Source organism: Camelina sativa, chromosome 19, assembly GCF_000633955.1.
Source record: "Camelina sativa cultivar DH55 chromosome 19, Cs, whole genome shotgun sequence".
Lineage (NCBI taxonomy): Eukaryota > Viridiplantae > Streptophyta > Magnoliopsida > Brassicales > Brassicaceae > Camelina > Camelina sativa.
The window spans coordinates 14,494,665-14,516,745 of NC_025703.1; the positions used below are offsets into that span (position 1 = coordinate 14,494,665).

The following is a 22,081-nucleotide window of genomic DNA, read 5'->3' on the forward strand; positions in this document are numbered from 1 at the left end:
ATTTTGTATTTTTGCATTACTTATAAATGATACAAAAGAATTTTACATCACTTATAGAAATGATACTCACATTGCTGATGCAAATAATTAACATCAATTTATTATCAAGTGATGCAAAATTTTTTTTTTTTGTATCGGTTGTTATAATTGATAGTAATAATGTGTCAATTACCAATAAATGATACTATGTTTTCTATCAATTTGAAAAAGTGATGTTACTATTAGTGTCAGTTGTAATAATTGATGTCAATTATTTATATCACTTCTAAATAAATGATGTTAAATTTATATCACTTATGAATAAGTGATGTCAATTTTTTATATCACTTACCAATAACTGATGTTAAACTTAGTATCAATTTTGAAAAATGATTTAATAGTTGTATCATTTACAATAACCGATTTAATATTTGTATCATTTCAACTATCTGATTTAAAATTATTACCATCACTTGTATATAATTGATATGAAATTTACATTAGTTTAAATAATTGATTCTAAAAATTATATCGCTTCTTGAAAGCGACTAAAAAAATAGTTTTCAAATAATTTATAAATTGATGTTAATATATATCAACGTTTTTGCAGATTTTTATTTAAAATATTAATTATTTGAAAATCAATTCAATATGAAATAATTAATAAAATAAAAACAAGACTGAAATTACTAATTAAAGTACTGGAAAGCAAATTACAGAAATCATCCTAATAAGTTTTCCAAATGCATAAAAAACAAAATAAACCAAAGTTGCTAAGAAATTTGGATAAACTTCTGTGTTGACTATGATCACTATCGTCTATCAAGACCATCATCATCTTCCTAAGAAAAATAAAATAGAAAACAGATTAGTTTATCATCTAAATAGTTAGTATCTGTGAAATGAATACATATGTAAATACCATTTACCTGGGGATTAGGTACATTTGATATGTTTAGCAATGCTGGATTAGGTATGTTAGCAAAAGCTGTGGCCCATACAGTTGCCTGGATGTTTAGTTTAATTATTATATTAGTTTTATATAATCAATTTACAATAAAATAATTCAGATTATTAAATTGTGTATATTACCTGTTCACCGGTTGAAGTACCAAGTATTTGTTGGATGAACGTACTCATTGCCTTTACCTGAGTTCCTAACTCTTCCACTTTTCCCTTCAGCTGAACAACCATTTCAGAATTTTCTACATCTGCTCTAGCCACATTTGAGCGTTTTCCTAATTTTGAAGGTGTGGGTCCACGACCAACACAACGTACTCGTCCTGGACGCTCTGGACCAAACACTTGAGCATATTCATCATCTAGACTAGCTGTAACATTAGTAGTGACTTGCGGATTTTGAATCAACAGTGTTGTAAGTGCTTCCTAAAAGGAAAAGGTGATAAATATCAAACATAATTAATTATAGTGATAAACAATCAATATTGATATTAAAAAAACTAACCGCATGTGTCTTCGCCTCCTCACATACAAAGCTTCCATCAGGTTTTGTACGAGACTCGATAAAAAACTCTGCTCGACTTGGTGTTTTTCCAGTTTTGATTTTCTTCATTAAAGATACATGCATAAATAATATAGAATATCAGTATAAGAAACTAATGTTTTGTCAAAACTAAATTACTCACAATCTCATTTCTTCTCCTTGGAAAGCTCTTCCTTCCACATAAGTGAGGCATGGTATTGTGTTTTTGGCTCTTTGTATTCCGTTCTTGCATTTTCTGAAAGCTCACATATTAGAAGAAAAATAGTTGCATTGGATGTAAAGACATTCAACTACATGTAGATACTTAACACAAAAAAAAACTATACCTTCCACTTCTCATCAAATCTCGTCCGAACAAATTGACCCCACTGAAGTTCAGGAATTTTGTCGGGTCGATTCATCAACGTTTCATTCAAAGTATCTTTTTTGTGTTCTTTCCAAAGCCGGCGTTTGACATCCTTGCATCTGCTACCTAGTGCACCCATCACATATTCTTTTCTAATCACAGGATCATCAAATCTGAATTTGGACTGCAACGACAAACCATAAAACTTGCTATCAAACCAATTTATTGTCTTGTAATGATGAATATGAACTAGATTTTACCTGAATTGTGTTCCATGCCGTATCTTTTATATAAGAATTAACACACCTCCAGTCGTTGTAGTTAATGGGTATCAAATTTGCATCATGACTTAATTGACCTAACCATGATCCAAGTAAACCTCCGGAATCTCCAATTGGTTGACCGCTATCTTCGTCGAAATGCACTATCACTTTAGTACCTTGTAACTTCCATACATCTTTCGATGTCAACATTTTTCCTTCTATGTTTCCATCAGTATCTTGTTGATGATACATATATATATATATATGAAAAATTGATCAGTATAATTAACATAAAAGGAACAAATATACATGTACATATATAAACACTGATCGCTTAAACAATATATAATTGAACTGATTCAGTATCAAAAACAAAAGAGTGTATCCAATGCTATATTACGTTACGTATAATCATCGTAAATCAGTTTAAAAACAGTTTTAAGAACAGTTCAATCAGAAAATGACTTTCAATAATATAACTCAAATAATTACCTATGATCTGTATCTTCCATTTGAAGCTTTTACATTCTGGAGCAAGGGGAGGAGGGATGCTGTAATCTGCTTCCAACTGTGATAAATCATCAGGTCTTTGTGTCTCTGAATCCATAAAATCCATGATCGATCTTAAACTAAGAAAAAAACAAATAAAGTAGTTAGCAATGCCAAAATATGTATGATACTAAAATTCACAAAACTAACTTCAAATATTAAATCCAATACACGTTACCTTGTATCTGAGATTGCTCTCTAGCAGTTTCTCTTCAAGCTCTTAAGAGATTTGTTTACAGGCGATATCTTTTTCTTTTGACGGCGTCATAAGGATTTCTTTAAAAACCCTAAATTTTTATAGTTTATTTGTGATTAATATTTATGGAAAACAATTAGATGGCGCTGGAGACAGAAAAACTAAGCGGGAACTGAAATTTTTTGATAAAATTCACTAAACCAATTAGTTGGCGCTGAATAATAAACCTGCAGTTTTTTTCTTTTTTATTTTCCTAAAAATTTCCAAGTCTAGTTAATTTTCCTGACAATTTTCAAGTCGAGTCTAGTCTGGTTAAGTCAAGTCTAGGCCTCTTAGTCAAGTCTGGTTAAGTCTAAGTCCTTTTAGTCAAGTCTAGTTAAGTCCTTAAGTCAAGTCTGGTTAGTCCTTAAGTCAAGTCTAGGGCCTCTTAGTAGTCTGGTTAACTCTCTTAAATCAAGTCTGGTTTTATGTTTAAGGCATTGAATTTGATTTTGAGAAACCTGCAGTTTTTGAGAAACCTGCATTTTTTGCTCACATATATCCAGTTTTATTATTTTGAGAAACCTGCAGTCTCGTTAGCATCGAGAATTCTTGTCTCTTACTATTATTTTTGCAAACCAAAATATATTAAACATGCCTTCCTCTGTTTTACCATATGATGTAAAATCTTATTTTGCAAATCAAAGTCAAATATTATTTTGCAAATCAAAGTCAAGATACTTGCAGTCTCGTTACGTTACATCTCGTTAGTCAAGTACTTGTTGTTGTGTTTAGCAACTCTATCAAGACTTTATGTGTATATTTAATTATTCTTTGCAAGTGAATGTCTGCAAGTTTAACACTAAATTAGACATTAGGTGGAGTAAGTCATGACAGAAATTAGAAAGGCTTTATATAAAGTAGGCTTCATATATGCTTTGGGAATTGCAGGTTCTGGAAATTGCAGGCTGCAACTGCATGTTACAAATTCTGATTTTTTTCCAAAGTAGAAGCTGCAAGAGACACAATAATTAATAACAGTAAAACAAAGCAAATCAGAGATCCTACTCAAATTCAGTTGTGCAAAACGCTAAAATAGAATGAAGTCTGGTTAAGTCTAGGGCCTCTTAGTCAAGTCTGGTTAAGTCTAAGTCCTTTTACTCAAGTCTGGTTAAATCCTTAAGTCAAGTCTGGTTAAGTCCTTAAGTCAAGTCTAGTTAAGTCTAAGGCCTCTTAGTAGTCTGGTTAAGTCTCTTAAGTCAAGTCTTGTTTTATGTTTAAGGCATTGAATTTGATTTTGAGAAACCTGCAGTTTTTGAGAAACCTGCAGTTTTTGAAAAACTTTGAGAAATCTGCAGTTTTTGCTCACATATATCCAGTTTATGTAAAATATTATTTTGCAAATCAAAGTACGATACTTGCAGTCTCTTTACGTTACATCTCGTTAGTCAAGTACTTGTTGTTGTGTTTAGCTACCCTATCAAGACTTTATAGAAGCTGCAAGAGAGATCAGAGATCAGAGATTTTTTTCCAAAGTAGAAGCTGCAAGAGATTCAAAGTTCAGATTCATCATCATCAACATCACCCATATCATATAAGTCTCTAGGCTGAACATGAACTGCGATATTCAATTCTACCTCAAAAGGATCTTTCACATAATATACCATTCTTGCTTCAGACGCCAACACATATGGCTCATCTTCTTCATTATCCCCACTGTGTAACAAGCGTGAAAAGTTTACCATATGATGACCGTATGCGTCTATTTTGTATCCTCGTTCCGTACGAGTGTCAGCCCACTTGCACTTAAACAATACAACTTTGAAAACCTCATAGTAGTTTAATTCAATAACTTCAACCAGCTCTCCATAGTATGGTACAGTTCCTGTTCTTGGGTTGGGATCACGAGAACTAGCATAACTCATTGTCTCAGCAGCCACATAAACACCATTATTTTGGGTTTTCAGTTCAACATCTCTATCTGTTGCTCGGAATTTGAAACCGTAGACATTGTAAGCTGTATACTTCACAACCTTTTCAGATGGACCCAAAGCTAAGCATCGTAAATCTGCAGTTAATCCATCTAACTCATCAAGCTCTACTTTCTGTTTGAACCATTTTGCAAAATTAAGATGCATTTCTCGATCAATGTCAATAGCGCGACTCTTTTTGCTATGGTGAGATGGGTTCCTTAACAAGTCATTTTTATACTTCCTGAAATTATAATAATTAGTAAAAATTAGAGAACGTCAATCAGACATAATGAAAATGAGTTATTATTAAGTGATAGAAACATACTCGCGTAAGTGATCAAGTAGATGACAATTAACCAATATATGTCGATGTGCTTGCTGTCTTTCCACATGGTTGAGAGTATAAACCTGACCCGCTCCAACAAACCTTCCAAGGGTTGGAAAAATAACTGGAAGTTCTGAATTTGTTCTTATGCTAGTCTCAACTATAGGTCGATCATCAACACGTCCAATCCTTGTAAATCGTGTCTCTATATCTTTGAGATACATTGAGCAAAATGTTACACATTCATCGGCTAAATATTGCTCACATATAGAACCTTCAGGTTTAGCGCGATTCCGAACATATGATTTGAAGTGTCCTAGAGTCCTGCAGATAAATTAATTGAGTAAATTTCCAGTTGTGTATATAGATACAAACATATAATGTACATATATATATATATTACCTCTCAACCGGATACATCCAACGAAATGGATTTGGTCCACCTAATTTTGCTTCTTCTGTGAGATGTACTACTAAATGTACCATCACTGTGAAAAAAGATGGAGGAAAAATCATCTCCAGACGACATAGAGTCACTACAATACGGTCTTGAAGTTTGTCAAGCTCCTCAATATCAAGGACCTTTGCAGATATCTCTCTAAAAAAATGACAAACCTCAACAATGGCTGATGTCACATCTGTTGGCAGTAGATTCCGGATGGCGACTGACAACAAATCTTTCATTATCACATGGCAGTCATGGCTTTTTAAGCCTACTAGCTTTCGACTTTTAACATCAACACAACTTGATAAGTTAGACGCATAACCATCAGGAAACTTTACATTCTGTAAGACACTTAAAAAGGTGTCTTTTCCATCATTGTCCAGAGTAAAACATGCTGCTTGATACTTCCCATTATCATCAGGCCACAAGTCAGAACGTATACCTAACTCGCGAAGATCTTTTCTAGCACTCAAATTATCCTTTGATTTTTCTTTGTCGTCCAATAATGTGTAGCGTAAATTGTCAAACACATTTTTCTCTATATGCATGACATCCAAATTATGCCTCAACATAATAAATTCCCAATAAGGCAACACAAAAAATATACTTCTCTTCTTCCATTGTTGAGTACTAGATCTTCCAACATGACTTCGATCTCTTTTTCCTCCAACTCCAACTAAACCATGCTTCTTACCAAGAGTAACATTAACCTGTTCTAGTTGATGAACAATTGTAGAACCTGTTAACGTCACTGGTGGTGATCTGGTTTCGATATATCCGTCAAAATTAGTTATATTTTGACGAAAATCATGATCTTGAGGAAGAAAGCGACGATGACCCTGAAAACAATTTTTTTTGCCATGGCGTAAACGTTGGCCGGTGCCATCAAAATTGCAGCTTGGACAAGCTGATGTCGTATATATATTCCAACCCGACAAATTTCCAAGACCAGGAAAATCACTAATTGTCCACATGATGGCTGCTCGCATGTCAAATGTTTGTTTTGTGGAAGCATCTACTGTTTTAACCCCATCAAACCATAATTCCTTCAATTCTTTGATAAGTGGCTGTAAGTAGACATCAATATCATTACCAGGCATTTGCTTTCCAGGGATAACCATAGAGAGGATCATTGATGTCTGCTTCATTGACATCCATGGTGGCAAATTATAAGGAAATAATATCACTGGCCATATGCTATAACTATTACTCATTGTACCAAATGGGTTAAAACCGTCAGTCGCCAAGCCTAGTCTGACATTTCTTGGATCAGATGCGAATTCTGGATATTTTTGATCAAATGATTTCCAAGCCTCTCCGTCTCTTGGATGTCGAAGCTTGCCATCATTATTAGACGCAGTTGCATGCCATCTCATGTGGGTAGCAGTTTTTGATGACATGAATAAGCGTTGTAGTCTCGGTTTTAGAGGAAAATAACGCAAAATTTTTGCAGGAGTTTTTTTTGTTTTCTTCTCTGATCCAGATATTGTACCTTTTGCTGGAGTTTTCTTCTTTATTTTCTCTGATCCAGATACCGTACTTAGCCTAACCTTACTCTTGGCAGAAATATTTTGTTTCCAACGAGAAGCTTCACAAACTTTACAAGTCTCCCTTTCTGCATCTGCCTCCCAAAATAACATGCAATCATTTGGACATGCATGAATTTTCTCGTAACTCAATCCTAATTTACGAATAACTCCCTTCATGTCATTAAATGACTTTGGCAACTTAGCATGTGTAAATGCTTCTTTCAGCAAATCAAGCACCATAGATATGCCTTTGTCACTTATCCCACACATACACTTGATATGGTACAACTTCAATATAAAAGACAACTTCGTGAATTTTGTGCATCCATCATATAGCTCTTGGGTAAAATCAGCAAGCAACTCATCAAAACTTTCTTCTTTTCTAAAATTTCCACTTGAAGTTGATGGTCTATCAGTGTCCATAGGCTGCTCACAAGATCCAAATGCATTTTCACCATACATATTAGTATTAATACCAGGGAAAAGATCATCCAAGAGATTCAAAGTTGAATCCATTTCAACTTGAGCTAAATCATCAGTAGGTACTCTTGCATTTTCTGTGACAAATATTCTCTCTCCGTGAAACACCCAACTTGTGTAAGAACTTAAAAAGCCATAGCATATCAAATCACCTTCAATATCTTCTCTTGACTTGAATTTGGCTAGAGAACAACGGTTACATGGACATTTCATTGTGGCTGCAGTTGATTTACTAAATGCAAAATCCAAGAAATTTTTAACCCCTGATAAGTAATCTTGAGATAAACGTGGTTTCTTTATCCATGACTTATCCATCAAAACCTTAAAGAACGTTTTTGGGTTTTACTTTGGAGAAAAAAATAAACCTAGAAAAATTAAGAAGATTAATAAACACCTAATTAGGAATAGAATCGGCCTGAAGTTGTCCGGTTGTTGTGTGAATAAGAAGTCGTGGTGTAAGGCGAACCGAGTCGTAACTTGTTTGATTAATTCCAATATGTGTTGTTCAAGCCGAGTGTTTCTTCACAAATAAAAGTCAATTCTCAAGAAAATCCTGCGTGAGACCATAATTCTAGAGTCAAATAATTAAACAAACCCTGATGTCAATCTGTAATTAATTAAAGCTAATCATAGAATCAAAGTCAGAAAAACACTTACTTATGATTAAGGATCTAATTTGTGTTAAAAACTCCAAGAAGAAAAGAGATGCTAGTTGGGATTAGGTTTGTCGATGGTGATACAAATTATTAAAGATTTTGAGTTTTTTTGTTTACGTTCACAAGTCTTTTTGTAAACATATTTATTAATTATATAAATATAATTTAATTTAGAATCAGTTTTTTATTGATATAAGTTTTATATCGTTTAAAAAAGTGATTTTACAAAAAAAAATAAAGACATCAATTATCTAAATGATATAAAAATATATTTCATATCACTTTTAATAAAGTGATACAATCTAATAGAAACTGAATCAGTTTTAAATAATTGACGTAATATTAAATAATTATAATATCAATTGATATGATTGATGCTAATAATATTTATTTGCGTCACTTGAAAATAAGTAATTTAAAATTACTTCATTTAATTTTGTGATACAAAATAAATGATATAACATACCTGTTTTTTTGTAGTGTAATAGTCAAACAAATTTTTAAAAGCTTTTAATACTATTTCTTTGTAGTCAAACAAACATATCTTTCTTTCTTTAAAATATCTATATATATTATATTTGATATAGAAATATATCTTCATAAAATTAGTTTCCTGTTCTTACAGTCTTTTTTTTAACCTAATGATTTCCGAGTTACGATTCTATAAATAATTGTAACCTAGTTTTCTTTAAACCCCACAATATCAATAACATAATCTATTTTGTTTTCTGCTGCCGCCCAGTATAACAGCCTCTTTTGTATTTTTTGTCTTCTCTCTTTCACAACGAAATCAGGTAAGACTCCAAATTTTTCTTTTTTTTTCATCACCAGTTCTTACAGTCTTTTTTTTTTCATCACCAGTATAGCGAGCATTCAATATATAGATCTATCAAACTCTTCTCACTATCTAAAACAAGCATATAATATATATATATATTTGGATATAGAATCTCTCTATTCCGCATGAAAAAATATATATCGTATATTGTATTATGTGTTTTCATGTATTTATTATACAAAAAGCATTTTCTCTTGTTTGGTTTTATGTGATTTATTTGTTATATGTTGTTTGTTTGCAGAAATGAATATTCCTGAAGTGGCGTTTGTTGTCTTGGTGCGACTTCCGTTGAAAAGCATTGCAAGATTCAGATCAGTGTGCAAAGAATGGAAAGATTTGATCGATTCAGACTTCTTCCGAGATCACTTCATTTCTCGCAACTCATCTTCTTCAATCTCGTGGTCAATCATTCAGATGCAACCTCACAAGCTGACACTGGAAATCGTGGGTCATCATGGATGCAAAACATGGGGACTTGCTCGTTCTCCGGGATCTTTCATGAGTTTCTTTGTCGAGAGTGCAATCAATAAGATACAAGTCTTGGCTTGCACCGATGGATTGGTCTTGCTTTACACAGAAGCTACCGATGATACTCCTATGTATTACGTTGGAAACCCTTTGTTTCAAGAGTGGTTTCGAGTCCCTCTCCCTCCTTTCCTCTCTTTGGAAGATCTTAAGAGATTACGGCTGCATGAGCGTTTCAGCCACGCTGGATTGGTTACCAAGATGCAGAGTGGTATCGTTGTGAGTTACAAAGTTGTGTTGTTGATGCATCAAGGTAGTCCCAAAGTCGGTTTTGCGATCTACTCATCTGATACAGGGAAGTGGGAAAATCCAAATGTGACTTGTCCTCAGTATCATTGGTGGTTTACTCGCCACAAGTCGATTGCTTTGAATGGGATGCTTCACTGGTTTTCAAATATCAACGCTTTTTTTATGGCCTATGATTTCTATGAAGGTAACGTTGATGATGGGTGTCGTATCATATCTTTCCCTGATAGAGGAAAAGATGATGAGATACGGCGTTTTAGGAGAAGCTTTACAACCTCGGAAGGGTCGATTGTGTATTTCAACGAGTTTCGTGAAAATGAAAACCACACGTTACGGGTTTGGAGGCTGGTCAAGTACACTGATGGTCCTGAGGCGTGGCAGCTCTTATGGGAAGTCAGCTTGGTTTCAATGATCGACTTGTTAGGTATCGATTATTTCCCGGTGGTAATGCATCCTTTGAACTCTGAGATCATCTACTTGTGGAGCGGGAATAAGAAAGGTATGGTCTTGTTTAACTTGAGGACACTAGCGTTGAGTCTTCACAAGGAAAACGAAGACGATAGCAAATGTATGGATGGTTGCGTCTTGAGTTTTAACAGATGTAGCAAGTTTATGGACGACATCTCTGGCTACTTTTTACCACAGTTGTACGGTGGTCTTAACCATCTCATCTTTTCACAGTATGTTCTCCCTCGTTGGTTGCACCGGCTCCCTCGTCCTCCACCTACTTAGTTTGTAGCTATGTTTTGAGTTTATTATTAACACAATTTTTCATGCATCCTCTAAGACAAACATTTGCACCATTGTGTAAGTATGTGCACTACAAAATTTAGTTACGTTTTTCTGCTACTGAAAAAATAATAACAAATTTTAAAGAAATTTAGGTAATAGATTTTCTAGCTAATTAGTTACTAAACGTAGCAATCAAATCACGTAAAGCGCGAACTACAAATTACTAACTACTATAATTGCTACATTTTCCTGTAACTATTAGTTACGTCAGAAAAATCCGTTACTTGTAGTTATAAAAAGTCACAAAATTTGTGACTAATTTCCTCACAAAAATCTTCAAAATGACTTGTCATAAATTTGTTACAAATTATCTGCTATATGATTTTAATTGAATATAATTTGTATATTTGACCCCTGTTTTACAAAATATATTTAATTGGAATTATATATGTAAAGTATTGCGTTATTATGAAGAACATTCATTACACCAAACATATTTTACTTACATAGTTACATTACATACACTAATTTTTGTAACCTAAAGTTTTGGAAGAATAACACCAGCATCCTTAAGAGCCTTTCTTACTTGTAGTGAATCCAGTCTTTTCAGCTGCTCATTGTGCTTCTAATACTTTTGAAAGCCGTCAACAAACTGCATAGTTTCCACACACACATTGAGTAGTGTATGCAATGGTGAATTGAGTAGGAGAACTAGCGCTGGAAAAGAAAAAAAAGAAACACATCAAGCAGAATATATTTTGTACATAGATATTAGATATATATTTTGGTTAGACAAACACAAATAATGGCTCAATGTCCCATAGAACTCAGACTGAAGCTTTAGAATCAGATTCACTATAATAATCTCACACACAATGGACTATAATAATCGCTCCTGTCACACACCGGTCTTGATGCTTATGAGTATCGTGACAATCCTCTTCACAAAGTCCCAACATTTTGATTGCATTTCTGATATGAAAACAGTTAAAAAAAGGTAAAAAGTTGGAGGATGAAAGAATAAACGGACGACAATACTCGTAGTTGCATCTGTAATCAGAGTGTCAACATAGTGCAAAGGGCTAGTCCATCACCATTGCCAGTGGTGTTTAATCTCATATTCTCATTAGGCTCTGAGCAAACAGATGCTAGTGGTGAAGATCTGTTCACAAAGCCACTCAAGATCTTCATAATATGAAGTATCAACAATTAAATCGACTCTCCTAATCCCCAACTAAGTTACTCCAATCACTAACTAACTCTAGAAACCAAAACCAAGAACAGAACGATGCAGAGCTTTGGCTGTGGTAATTGATCACAATGGGGAGAAAGATTCTCCACCATACCAAACAAAACGAATATCATCAAACTCACCACAAGAAGCCACCAGCGTCCTTCATCGCTCATATTCGATGCCACAACACCAGCTGCTCCAAAAGACCCTAGAGACATCCACAAAAGCATGACCACTGTGAAAGCATGCGCCACCATTATCACCTTAGGAAGTCCCCAAACTAATTTCAGCGCTTTCCGCAGAATCAGCATCGTGAGGGGAAGTCTACACATGAACAACTCAAATCATCAAGACTTGATAACAATGATAAGTGTTACCAAGTTAACCATATTGGTTCAATAATATTTATAACCATGCACGCACCTGTCAATGAGTGAAATAACATACAAGAACTGCAACAGAGCTCCGACGGAAAATGCACCGCCCCAGAAGAACTGTCTGCACCAGAAACATAGTACACTAACTACAGCTAGATAAGTAGTTAAGATGTGAACATAAACTTTCATCATCTCATTGGCGTAAGAGCCAAGAAGAAATTACCAAACCCAACTAATAAAGACTCCAATCCCACCATCAACAACATAGAGAGGCCAGTAGTCCTCGGTGAGCCCTTTATGATTCTCCAAGAGACCTTGAGTGTACCTATCGATGTTTAACCTATTTGATATTCTAAACTTATTGAGTCCAAGCACCACGAGCACAAATCCCTAAAAAACCATGTGATCACAAAGATGACTGACCATAATACATCATGCCAGTGGCGAGACTCACGCACAATGGCTCTGTTTCCATCTCCACTCCTTCGACTCCGCTGAAGACTCTGCAAATCACAAACCAAGAAAACATTGGTTGCTAAGTAAGTAAGGACACGTGGACGACTGTTAGACCTACAAAAAGCTATTCTTATCAGCACAATGCAAATGCATAATCTTGATCAAACTCACACAAAGGCACAAGTCTCATATTCAAAAAAAAGAATCAAATTTTGTTACCAACCCATGTTTAGAAAACCAAAGTATCCAACCGCTCTTAACATGATAAGTAAGAAACAAATCCAAGATGTGAGTTCATCAAGATCCCCACCCCACTTGTAAAAGGAAAGATTTTATGAAACAAAATGGTCTATAAAGCAAAACCCACAAAGTGATTTCTCAAATCCTACACAAACAGATTCGTGCCCAGATCAAAACTGAGAAAAATGGAGAATTTGGTCGGCGAAGGAGATGGAGGCATAACGAGAGGAAGGAGAGACGCTGTTAGTGGAGTCATTCACAAAGCAGAACCAAATTTCATAGAAGCATCTTTGAAACAGGAGGAGTTTCTGCCGCCGTCGAACTAGTACGGATCCGCGGAGTTGCACTTCCACCACCAATCTGTACATGAAACAATCGAACAAGAAAAAGATTCATCTTGGTTGACAATTTTTTTTCATTATTTTAGTAAATTAAGAAAGTAAATACTTTTTTTAATTATTTTAGTAATTTTTACTATAATCTGCGATATATTCATATATTGTGTAGTGTGTGCACTTATGCTACAATAATTTATATCTCTAAATTTGTAGCAAATTTGCTTCAATTTATGTTTTTGTAATTTTATAGTTACGTTTAGTAACTAATTAGCTAGAAAATTTATTATCTAATTTTTTTTCACTAATCTGTAACTATTTATAATTAATATTTGTTATTATTTTTTCTGTAGCAGAAAAATGTAACTATATGATCACAATTTTGTAGTGTATATATATATATATATTTTTTTTTTTTTTGTCAACCAAATATTTAATTAGAAAATAACTTTAAGGTTGTCCAAATCGGAGGATAAAAGTTTACAAAAGAAATTTCAGAAACTAAAATTCTCGAAAAGTGAGCAAGATAGTCTGTCCTCACATTTGACGTACGCGGGATCCTGTTAAGAGTGAAAGAAAGGAAGGATGTTCTGAGCAAACTGAAATCATCCAATAAATTGGAAAAAGCTGGCAATCTGCACCATCGCGACTAGCTCTGCACAATCCGTCTCAAAACTTTGACAGTCAAAACCACCAACAATGATAGACTCCATAGCCCAAACCAAAGCGTGTAACTTCGAGTGTAAGGGAAAGGCTACGTCGATGATACCGTGCTCCCAGACAGGAGTAACGTTTTATCTTCACTGTTGCAATACCACCAACCCAAACCCACAAAAGGATATGAAGCTTTCAAGGATCCATCAATCTGACATCGGGAAGAAGGATCCCGAGCTTTCCAGGTTGACGAAGGATCCCGCGGAGAAGTACTTGACTCCTTCCCAAAGTATCTTATCATTAGCCGCTTGATTAAAAATTAGTTTTCAAATTTAGTAATTCATATAATCGCGACATGTGTCAAACTATTATCGATATAGTTGACACAAATGAATAGAAAATTTATTTTAAAATTACATGAAAATTACAATTAATTAATAATTTAGAAAAGTATATAAAACCAAAAGTAATCTATTATATGACTACTAATAGGAAAGTTATCTATAAATTATTAATTTTAATAAGAAAATATTTGCAATAAATTAGAAAAATATGTGCAATTTAATTGCAATTATTATTTATCTATAGATATAAAATTAATTTTTCTATCTTCTCTTTCCTTTGCATCCACCCAAGCAATACTATTTACATTAAAAATATTATTTTAAATATTTATTCATTGCATATTTATTACTTATAAATTAATAATAATATAAAATAAATAAAAACAAAAAAAATAATTTAATTAAATTTTAAAATAATAAAAACAATAATTTAATGTGGTACTGTCGTGAGTTACAATGTTGTTTGGTTGATCGCTCATGATGATGCTAAAGTCGATTTTGCGATTTACTCATCTGATACAGGGATGTTGGAAGTTAAAAATGGGGTGACATGACTTCATTCTGCCTTATGGTTTGGTCATCACAAGTCCATTGCTTTGAATGGGATTCTTCATTGGCTTTCCAACCTCACCGGTTCTTTTGTAGCTTACAATTTCTATGGATGTCATGAAGATGCGTGTCACATCATATATTTCCCTAACAGTGGAAAAGATTATGAGTTACCGCGTTTTCGGAGAACCATCACGATCTCGGAAGGGTCTATTGTTTACTTCAACGAGTATGGTGGTAATGGAAACCGCACATTATGGATTTGGAGGCTGGTCAACTACACTGACATTGGTCCTAAGACGTGGCAGCTCTTTTGGGAAGTCAAGTTGGTGTCTTTGACCGAGCTAGGTATCGGTTATTTCCCGGTGGTGATACATCCTTTAAACTGTGAGATCATATACTCGTGGAGCAGAAACAAGAAAGGTATGGTGTTGTTTAACTTGAGGACTAAAGTGTTTAGTCTTCACAAGGAAACTGAAGACGCTCGTAAGTGTATGGATGGTTGCGTCTTGAGTTTTAACAGTTGCAGCGAGTATATGGAGAACGTTTCTAATTACTTTCTCCCATCGTTTCAAGGTGGTTCTAACCATCTCCTTGCTTCACAGTTTGTTCTCCCTCGTTGGCTGGACCGTCTCCCCCGTCCGAAGCCTTCTTGATTTGTGTATTCTGTTTTTGAGTTTTAATCAGATTTCGAAAAATGAAAAAAAATATTTTGTGATGTAGGTATGTAACCAAGTACCAATCATAATCTTTAAGACAAATACTTGCACACCACTAAGTAATTGTAAATATAATTTACCAAATCAAAATCTTGTATGGTTTTAGATTTTCTCTTTTTATATTGAGGAATTGATATTAAACTATTATATGTATGATATGTGACTTAGATATTTATAAAAGTAGAAATGTTTATATTGTATCATTATGATATTTTATTAGTAACATTTATAGAACTATCATTGATTTTTGGGGAAAATCACATTTTAAACCTTCAAAATGTCATTGAGTAGCACTTTAAACCTTGAGAATATTTTCACTAACACTATAAACTTTTAAAATGATTTCACTAACACTTTAAATCTTTAAACTAACTTTCATGTTTGTATCGCCACAGACGATGACGGAGCAGTAATATCCGTCAACGTGAAATAGTTAAACTATGCTGGTTTGATTTAAATACTTATTTAATTAATTTAATTTAATTTAATTATTTATGAGGATTGATAAAAAAATTAAAAATACATCAAAGCAAAAAAAAATGAAGAATCTGAGGTAAGGTTAAACCATTTGAAAAATGTAAAATTGAAGACGACAATATATTTAGAAGATTCATTGGTTTCCAATGAGAAGTCAATCGATTTTAATCAGAATCCAATGGAGTTGCATTTATTAAAATGATTAATAATGTGAAGAGTAATGTCGTTAAAGTTTTGCCTACAATGAAGAAGAACATAATTTTTTTTATCTTTTTATTTATTTATAAAAACTAAAACTAATTAAAATTTATATTAAATCAACATAGTTTAACTATTTCGTGTTGACGAATATTATTATTTCGTTATTTTTTATGGCGATACAAAAATAAAAGTTAGTTTTAAGGTTTAAATTGTTAGTAAAATCATTTTAAAGGTTCAAAGTGTTAGTAAAATCATTTTGAATGTTTATAGTGTTGGTGAAATTATCTCGAGGTTTAAAGTGCTACCCAGTGACACTTTTTTTTTGTCAACCATTGGGCCACAACTGGCCGGCCCATTAGCCAAATTCCTACGTTCGTAGGAAGCGGGACTCAATCCCTGGTGTGATTGTGCCTTCTACAAATAGACTTACCTCCTGCCACTGCACTAAGGTCACACTGACACTTTGAAAGTTTAAAACGTGATTTTCCCTTAATTTTTGACTTGAACAAAATAATATTTCTTATTAAAAATAAAAAGCATACTCATGGAAAGTTAAATTTTAATAGTCAAACAAGCTTTTAATGCTAGCTTTGTAGTCAAATAAACACATATATCCAAAAAGATATCTTTCTTTCTTTGGAATATTTATATTATATTTTATATAGAAGTAAATCTTCATAAAAAAAAAAAATTCCAGTTTATTACAATCTTTTTCTTTTTTCTTAAATGAATAACAAAAAAAAAGACAAAAGTAAAAAGCCATAGTAGTATATACTTTATCTTCAGTGACCTCATAATGGTTGATATACAAAGATGTATAAACCTAAATACCTAATGATTTCCGAGTTACGATTCTATAAATACTTGTAAATTTTCATTCAATTCCACGATATCGATTACATAACCTTGTTTCCTGCTGGCGCTCAGTATAACAGCCTCTTTTGTATTTCTTTTCTTCTCTAGCTTTCGAGACGAAATCAGGTAAGACTCCAAATTTTTCTTTTTTTTCGTTACCATTATAGCGAGACCGTCGCAAGAAACACAAACCAAACTCTTCTCAATATCTAAACGAGCATTCAATATATATATTAGGATTTAGATCTCTATTCCCCACGAAAGAATATCGTATATATTATATTATCATTTTCATGTATGTATTTGTAGATTAATTGGTTAGTTGTTCGTTCAGTTATGTTACATATTTTGTCATATACATATGAAGCCATAAATTACGACGTGTTTTGATTATTATACAAACATATTCTTGGTTGGTTTTCCAAAAAAAAAAATAATATACAAAAAGAATATGTAATTTATTAGCAGTTTTTTTTTGGTGAAATGTAATTTATTAGTAGTTTTTATTTTATTTTTTTTGTACCGAGTAATTTTAAAATTTTAAATATGTTTTAGAGCATTTCATTTCATCAGTTACATGTTGTTTGTTTGCAGAAATGAATATTCCTGAAGCGACGTTTGTTATCTTGGTGCGACTTCCGTTGAAAAGCATTGCAAGATTCAGATCAGTGTGCAAAGAATGGAAAGATTTGATCGATTCAGACATGTTCCGAGATCACTTCATGTCACTCAACTCTTCCTCAGTCTCATGGTCAATCATCCAAACGGGACCTTACAAACTGTCACTTGAAATCGTGGGTCATCATGGATGCAAAACATGGGGACTTACTCGTTCTCCGGGATCTTTCATGAGTTTCTTTGTCGAGACAGCAATCAAGAAGCTACAAGTCTTGGCTTGCACCGATGGATTGGTCTTGCTTTACGTAGAAGCTGCCGATGAAACTCCTATGTATTACGTTGGAAACCCTTTGTTTCAAGAATGGTTTCGAGTCCTTCTCCCTCCTTTCCTCTCTTTGGAAGATTTTGAGAGATTACGGATGCAGGAACGCTTCAACGAGTGTGGATTGGTTACGAAGATGTGGAGTGGTATCGTTGTGAGTTACAAGGTAGTGTTGGTGATGAGTCACGGTGGTACTCAAGTCGGTTTTGCGATTTACTCATCTGATACAGGGACGTGGGAAACTCGAAATGTGACTTGTCCTCTTCATCATTGCTGGTTTAGTCACCGCAAGTCGATTGCTTTGAATGGGATACTTCACTGGTTTTCGAGTTTCAACACTTCTTTTATGGCCTATGATTTCTATGGAGGTAATGTTGATGATGGGTGTCGTATCATATCTTTCCCCGATAGTGGAAAACATGATTTGTTACGGCGTTTTAGGAGAACCTTTACAACCTCGGAAGGGTCGATTGTGTATTTCAACGAGTACCATGAAAATCAAAACCGCACGTTACGGGTTTGGAGGCTGGTCAAGTACACTGATAGTCCTGAGGAAGCGTGGCAGCTCTTATGGGAAGTCTGCTTGGTTAATTCTATGATCGAGTTGTTAGGTATCGATTATTTCCCGGTGGTTATGCATCCTTTGAACTCTGAGATCATCTACCTGTGGTGCATGGACAAGAAAGGTATGGTCTTGTTTAACTTGAGGACATTAGCGTTTAGTCTTCACAAGGAAAACGAAGACGATAGCAAGTGTATGGATGGTTGTGTCTTGAGTTTTAACTGGTGTAGCGAGTATATGGAGAACATATGTGGCTACTTTTTTCCATGGTTTAACTCATGTAGTCCTAACCTTCTCCTCTTTTCACAGTATGTTCTCCCTCGTTGGTTGCACCGGCTCCCTCGTCCTCCACCTACTTAGTGTGTAGCTATGTTTTGAGTTTATTAGTAATACAATTTTTCATGCATCATCTAAGACAAACATTTGCACCATTATGTATGTGAACCTTTCTATTCAATTGAAACAGTGATTTATAGGTGTTTTAAGTAGCACTAAATAAGCTAACCATTAAAGATTTAGTGAAATGAGGATGTTTAATTGTTTATATATGTGAAAATAAATTTTATTTAAAATTTACAGGAATAATTAAAAAATTCAAAAAAGAAAAAGATTACAATTTTTGAAAAGTATATAAAACCAAAAATAATCTATTATATGACTAATTCTAATAGGAAAGTTATCTATTAAATTACTAATTTTAATAGTAAAATATGTGCAATTAATTTATATTATAAATATTTATAATATATATATAATATAACTCATATGACTAATTTTAATAGGAAATTATCTATTAAATTACTAATTTTAATAGGAAAATATGTGCAATTAATAAGAAAAATATGTCTAATTTAATTACAATGATTATTTATTATAAACATATATTGTAAAAATAAATTTATACAGAAAAGTGATTAAAGTATACAAAATTTTCTGTGTTAAAATTAGAAAAATATATTCTTAATTTTATTTTTTGATTTTTTAGATATAGAAGTAATATTTTTAATTTTTTTTTGACATATATCAACATCTAATCAATACATTTACAGTTGTCATGATCCAATGGCTAACTTTGAAAACCAAACTTTACCATTTTTAATCAAAATCTAAAAAAATCACAAATAACAAATTTTACTTGATATCTTATTATATAAAGTTTAATTTTTAAAGAAAGAAAAGATTAAAAATATTAAAATATTGTTATAAGAAAATTTTCTATTTCAACAAAATGTTAAAACTGTAAAAGATAGATACAATTTTATTAGATAAACAAAAACTTGGTTTAAAACAAATTAAAAAAATGTTAGAAGATAATTACAATTTATACATAGTTTGAAAACAGAAACAGAAACAGAAACAGAACCTGAGAAGCCACAAACTTGGTCGTTGTGCAGAAATCGAAGAAGAACCCTAAAACGAGAAGAAATGGAGATTTTAGAAGTAACATTGGTCAACGTCTTGCTTCGTTGTCCACTGAAGAGCATCGCGAGATTCAGATCAGACTTCAGAGATCTTTACATCTCTTTCAACTCATCTTCGTCAGTCTCATGGTCCATCATCCAAACCAACCCTCACAAGCTTGCTCTTGAAATCGTCGGCCACCATGGATGCGAAAGATGGGGACTTTCTCGTTCTCCAGGATCTCTAGTAAGTTTCTTTGCCGAGACGACGATCACTAAACTAAATGTGTTAGCTTGTACAGATGGGTTGGTCACGATTTGTGCAGAGTCTAGTGATGGCTCTCCTATGTATTACATTGGGAACCCTTTGTTGCAGGAATGGTTTCGACTCCCTCAACCTCCGTTCCGTAATTTTGAGAGATTGCGGAAGAACGAGCGGTTTAGTGAGAGTGGGTTGGTTACAAAGATGGAGAATGGTGTAGTTGTGAGTTACAAGGTTGTGTGGTTGTTGACTCATGAAGGTAANGTCGGCCACCATGGATGCGAAAGATGGGGACTTTCTCGTTCTCCAGGATCTCTAGTAAGTTTCTTTGCCGAGACGACGATCACTAAACTAAATGTGTTAGCTTGTACAGATGGGTTGGTCACGATTTGTGCAGAGTCTAGTGATGGCTCTCCTATGTATTACATTGGGAACCCTTTGTTGCAGGAATGGTTTCGACTCCCTATTCCTTTTCCTAATTTTGAGAGAGTAAGGAAGCTTGAGCGGTTATGTGATAGTGGGTTGGTTACAAAGATGGAGAAGGGTGTAGTTGTGAGTTACAAGGTTGTGTGGTTGTTGGCTCATGAAGGTAAGGTCCTGTTTATGATCTACTCATCTGATGCAGAGATGTGGGAAAGCCGAATTGTAACTTGTCCCCATACTGCTCTGTTGTCTAGTCAGGACAAGTCAATTGCTTTGAACGGGTTTCTTCATTGGCTTTCTAATCTCACTAGTTCTATTATCACGTACGATTGCTATAGAGGTCATACTGGTGTTGATGATGAGTGTCATATCGTACCTTTCCCTGGTGCTGGAAAAGATGATGAGATACGGCGTTTTAGGAAAACCATCACGACCTCGGAAGGGTCTATTGTGTATTTCAACGAGTTCTGTGAGAATGGAAACCGCACGTTACGGGTTTGGAGGCTTGTCAAGTACAGTGATGATCCTCAGGCGTGGCAGCTCTTTTGGGATGTCAGCTTGGCTTCTTTGATCCAGTTGATTGGTATCGATTATTTCCCTGTGGTGATGCATCCTTTGAAATCTGAGATCATCTACTTGTGGAGCAGGAGCAACAAAGGTCTGATCCTTTTTAACTTGAGGACTAAAGTGTTTAGTCTTCACAAGGAAACTGAAGATGTTCGCAAGTGTATGGATGGTTGCGTCTTGAGTTTTAACTGGTGCAGCGAGTATATGGAGAGCATCTATAAATACTTTCTCTCATCAGTTCAAACTGATCCTAACCTTCTCCACTTTTCACAGTATGTTCTCCCTCGTTGGCTGCACCATTTCCCTGGTCCGAAACCTACTTAGAGTATTACTAAGGCTACAAAGAGTGGATTTAAGGTGCAGAAGGCAGATGTGGGAGCTCAATTGTATGGGGAATAGATACTTGCAGAGGATGGATGAAGGATGAATAGAAGAAGCTAGTAACCAAATTGTAGCTGAATATGGGCTTTTATGTTTTGTTTTGGGAGTTTATCATAACAAATCATTTCTGGTATATTCTATGAATCTGATTGCTTTTTCGGATTTCATTGTGTCATTAGAAGGATAAATACATACAGAGATTATACATTCATTCTTTTCACAGTTGAAGAATGCAAATCTCGATCGAAATCTGATGCAAGTAAATACCATTTTTCTCGCTCGAGCCTGTAAGACAAATACCACAATGTGTGGGTAGTAAACCTTTCTATTCAATCAAAAAAAGCTTTCAATCAAAGATTTACTAGTGAGAAGGGAAAAGGTTTTTATAACAGATAAACACAAACATCCAACTAAAAGATAAAACAACCACATTCAAGTATGTTCTTCATGAAAGAGTAGCAGCAAGAAAGAACCTTTAGCAAATCATATGAGTCAGGAACTGGAAGGACACCATGATCAAGCCACAAAACCTTTCCCCCC

At 34.0% G+C, this 22,081-nt stretch overlaps 6 protein-coding genes across 11 annotated transcripts; 3 read left to right on the forward strand and 3 right to left on the reverse strand.

Moving 5' to 3' along the window:
• On the reverse strand, positions 713-2,998 carry LOC104766344. Its single transcript, XM_010490213.2, has 9 exons — positions 2,820-2,998; positions 2,585-2,721; positions 2,090-2,328; positions 1,810-2,013; positions 1,626-1,718; positions 1,445-1,546; positions 1,072-1,365; positions 909-986; positions 713-821 (listed from the first exon to the last, which is right to left on the reverse strand). The coding sequence occupies exons 2-9, from the start codon at positions 2,706-2,708 to the stop codon at positions 792-794; spliced, it is 1,164 nt and encodes a 387-aa protein (XP_010488515.1). The 5' UTR covers positions 2,709-2,721; positions 2,820-2,998; the 3' UTR covers positions 713-791.
• Positions 4,370-7,883, reverse strand: LOC104767823. The gene is made up of 3 exons (XM_010491796.1): positions 5,518-7,883; positions 5,217-5,438; positions 4,370-5,030 (listed from the first exon to the last, which is right to left on the reverse strand). Exons 1-3 carry the CDS (start codon positions 7,881-7,883, stop codon positions 4,370-4,372), a joined length of 3,249 nt encoding a protein of 1,082 aa, XP_010490098.1.
• Positions 9,306-10,565, forward strand: LOC104767824 (putative F-box protein At3g23950). Its single transcript, XM_010491797.1, has one exon. The coding sequence runs from the start codon at positions 9,306-9,308 to the stop codon at positions 10,563-10,565; it is 1,260 nt and encodes a 419-aa protein (XP_010490099.1).
• On the reverse strand, positions 11,008-13,257 carry LOC104766345. 6 transcript variants are annotated; one of them, XR_002036753.1, is made up of 6 exons: positions 12,600-13,257; positions 12,400-12,516; positions 12,223-12,297; positions 11,940-12,123; positions 11,440-11,537; positions 11,008-11,282 (listed from the first exon to the last, which is right to left on the reverse strand). XR_002036753.1 is itself a non-coding variant. In XM_019241299.1 (5 exons), exons 3-5 carry the CDS (start codon positions 12,366-12,368, stop codon positions 11,692-11,694), a joined length of 366 nt encoding a protein of 121 aa, XP_019096844.1. In that variant the 5' UTR covers positions 12,369-12,516; positions 12,600-12,679; positions 13,022-13,257; the 3' UTR covers positions 11,548-11,691. The 6 variants fall into 6 exon arrangements, 4 of the variants coding, with proteins under 4 accessions (XP_019096846.1, XP_019096845.1, XP_019096844.1 ...); XR_002036752.1 differs by having other exon boundaries at positions 12,223-12,516; XM_019241299.1 differs by lacking the exons at positions 11,008-11,282; positions 11,440-11,537 and adding an exon at positions 11,548-11,727 and having other exon boundaries at positions 12,223-12,516; positions 12,600-12,679; positions 13,022-13,257.
• LOC104767825 (putative F-box protein At3g23950) lies at positions 17,603-18,970 on the forward strand. Its single transcript, XM_010491798.2, has one exon. It carries the CDS (start codon positions 17,603-17,605, stop codon positions 18,866-18,868), a length of 1,266 nt encoding a protein of 421 aa, XP_010490100.1. The 3' UTR covers positions 18,869-18,970.
• LOC104767827 (putative F-box protein At3g23950) lies at positions 19,845-21,645 on the forward strand. Its single transcript, XM_010491799.2, has 2 exons — positions 19,845-20,429; positions 20,760-21,645. Exons 1-2 carry the CDS (start codon positions 19,934-19,936, stop codon positions 21,482-21,484), a joined length of 1,221 nt encoding a protein of 406 aa, XP_010490101.1. The 5' UTR covers positions 19,845-19,933; the 3' UTR covers positions 21,485-21,645.

Bases quoted from the DNA above. Each gene is read 5' to 3' on its own strand.
- LOC104767823 (XM_010491796.1), bottom strand. From the start codon at position 7,883: ATGGATAAGTCATGGATAAAGAAACCACGTTTATCTCAAGATTACTTA. The intron at 5,439-5,517 runs GTAATATATATA...ATTTATCTGCAG, and splicing joins TGGATGTATCCGGTTGAGAG to GACTCTAGGACACTTCAAAT. The intron at 5,031-5,216 runs GTTTGTTGGAGC...TTATAATTTCAG, and splicing joins ATTTTTCCAACCCTTGGAAG to GAAGTATAAAAATGACTTGT.
- LOC104766344 (XM_010490213.2), bottom strand. From the start codon at position 2,708: ATGGATTTTATGGATTCAGAGACACAAAGACCTGATGATTTATCACAG. The intron at 2,014-2,089 runs GTAAAATCTAGT...TTGTCGTTGCAG, and splicing joins CGGCATGGAACACAATTCAG to TCCAAATTCAGATTTGATGA. The intron at 822-908 runs GTAAATGGTATT...TATTTTTCTTAG, and splicing joins CAAATGTACCTAATCCCCAG to GAAGATGATGATGGTCTTGA.
- LOC104767827 (XM_010491799.2), top strand. From the start codon at position 19,934: ATGGAGATTTTAGAAGTAACATTGGTCAACGTCTTGCTTCGTTGTCCA.
- LOC104766345 (XM_019241299.1), bottom strand. From the start codon at position 12,368: ATGATGAAAGTTTATGTTCACATCTTAACTACTTATCTAGCTGTAGTT. The intron at 12,124-12,222 runs GTGCGTGCATGG...GTTCATGTGTAG, and splicing joins GTTATTTCACTCATTGACAG to ACTTCCCCTCACGATGCTGA. The intron at 11,728-11,939 runs GTGAGTTTGATG...CTTTGTGAACAG, and splicing joins GACGCTGGTGGCTTCTTGTG to ATCTTCACCACTAGCATCTG.
- LOC104767824 (XM_010491797.1), top strand. From the start codon at position 9,306: ATGAATATTCCTGAAGTGGCGTTTGTTGTCTTGGTGCGACTTCCGTTG.
- LOC104767825 (XM_010491798.2), top strand. From the start codon at position 17,603: ATGAATATTCCTGAAGCGACGTTTGTTATCTTGGTGCGACTTCCGTTG.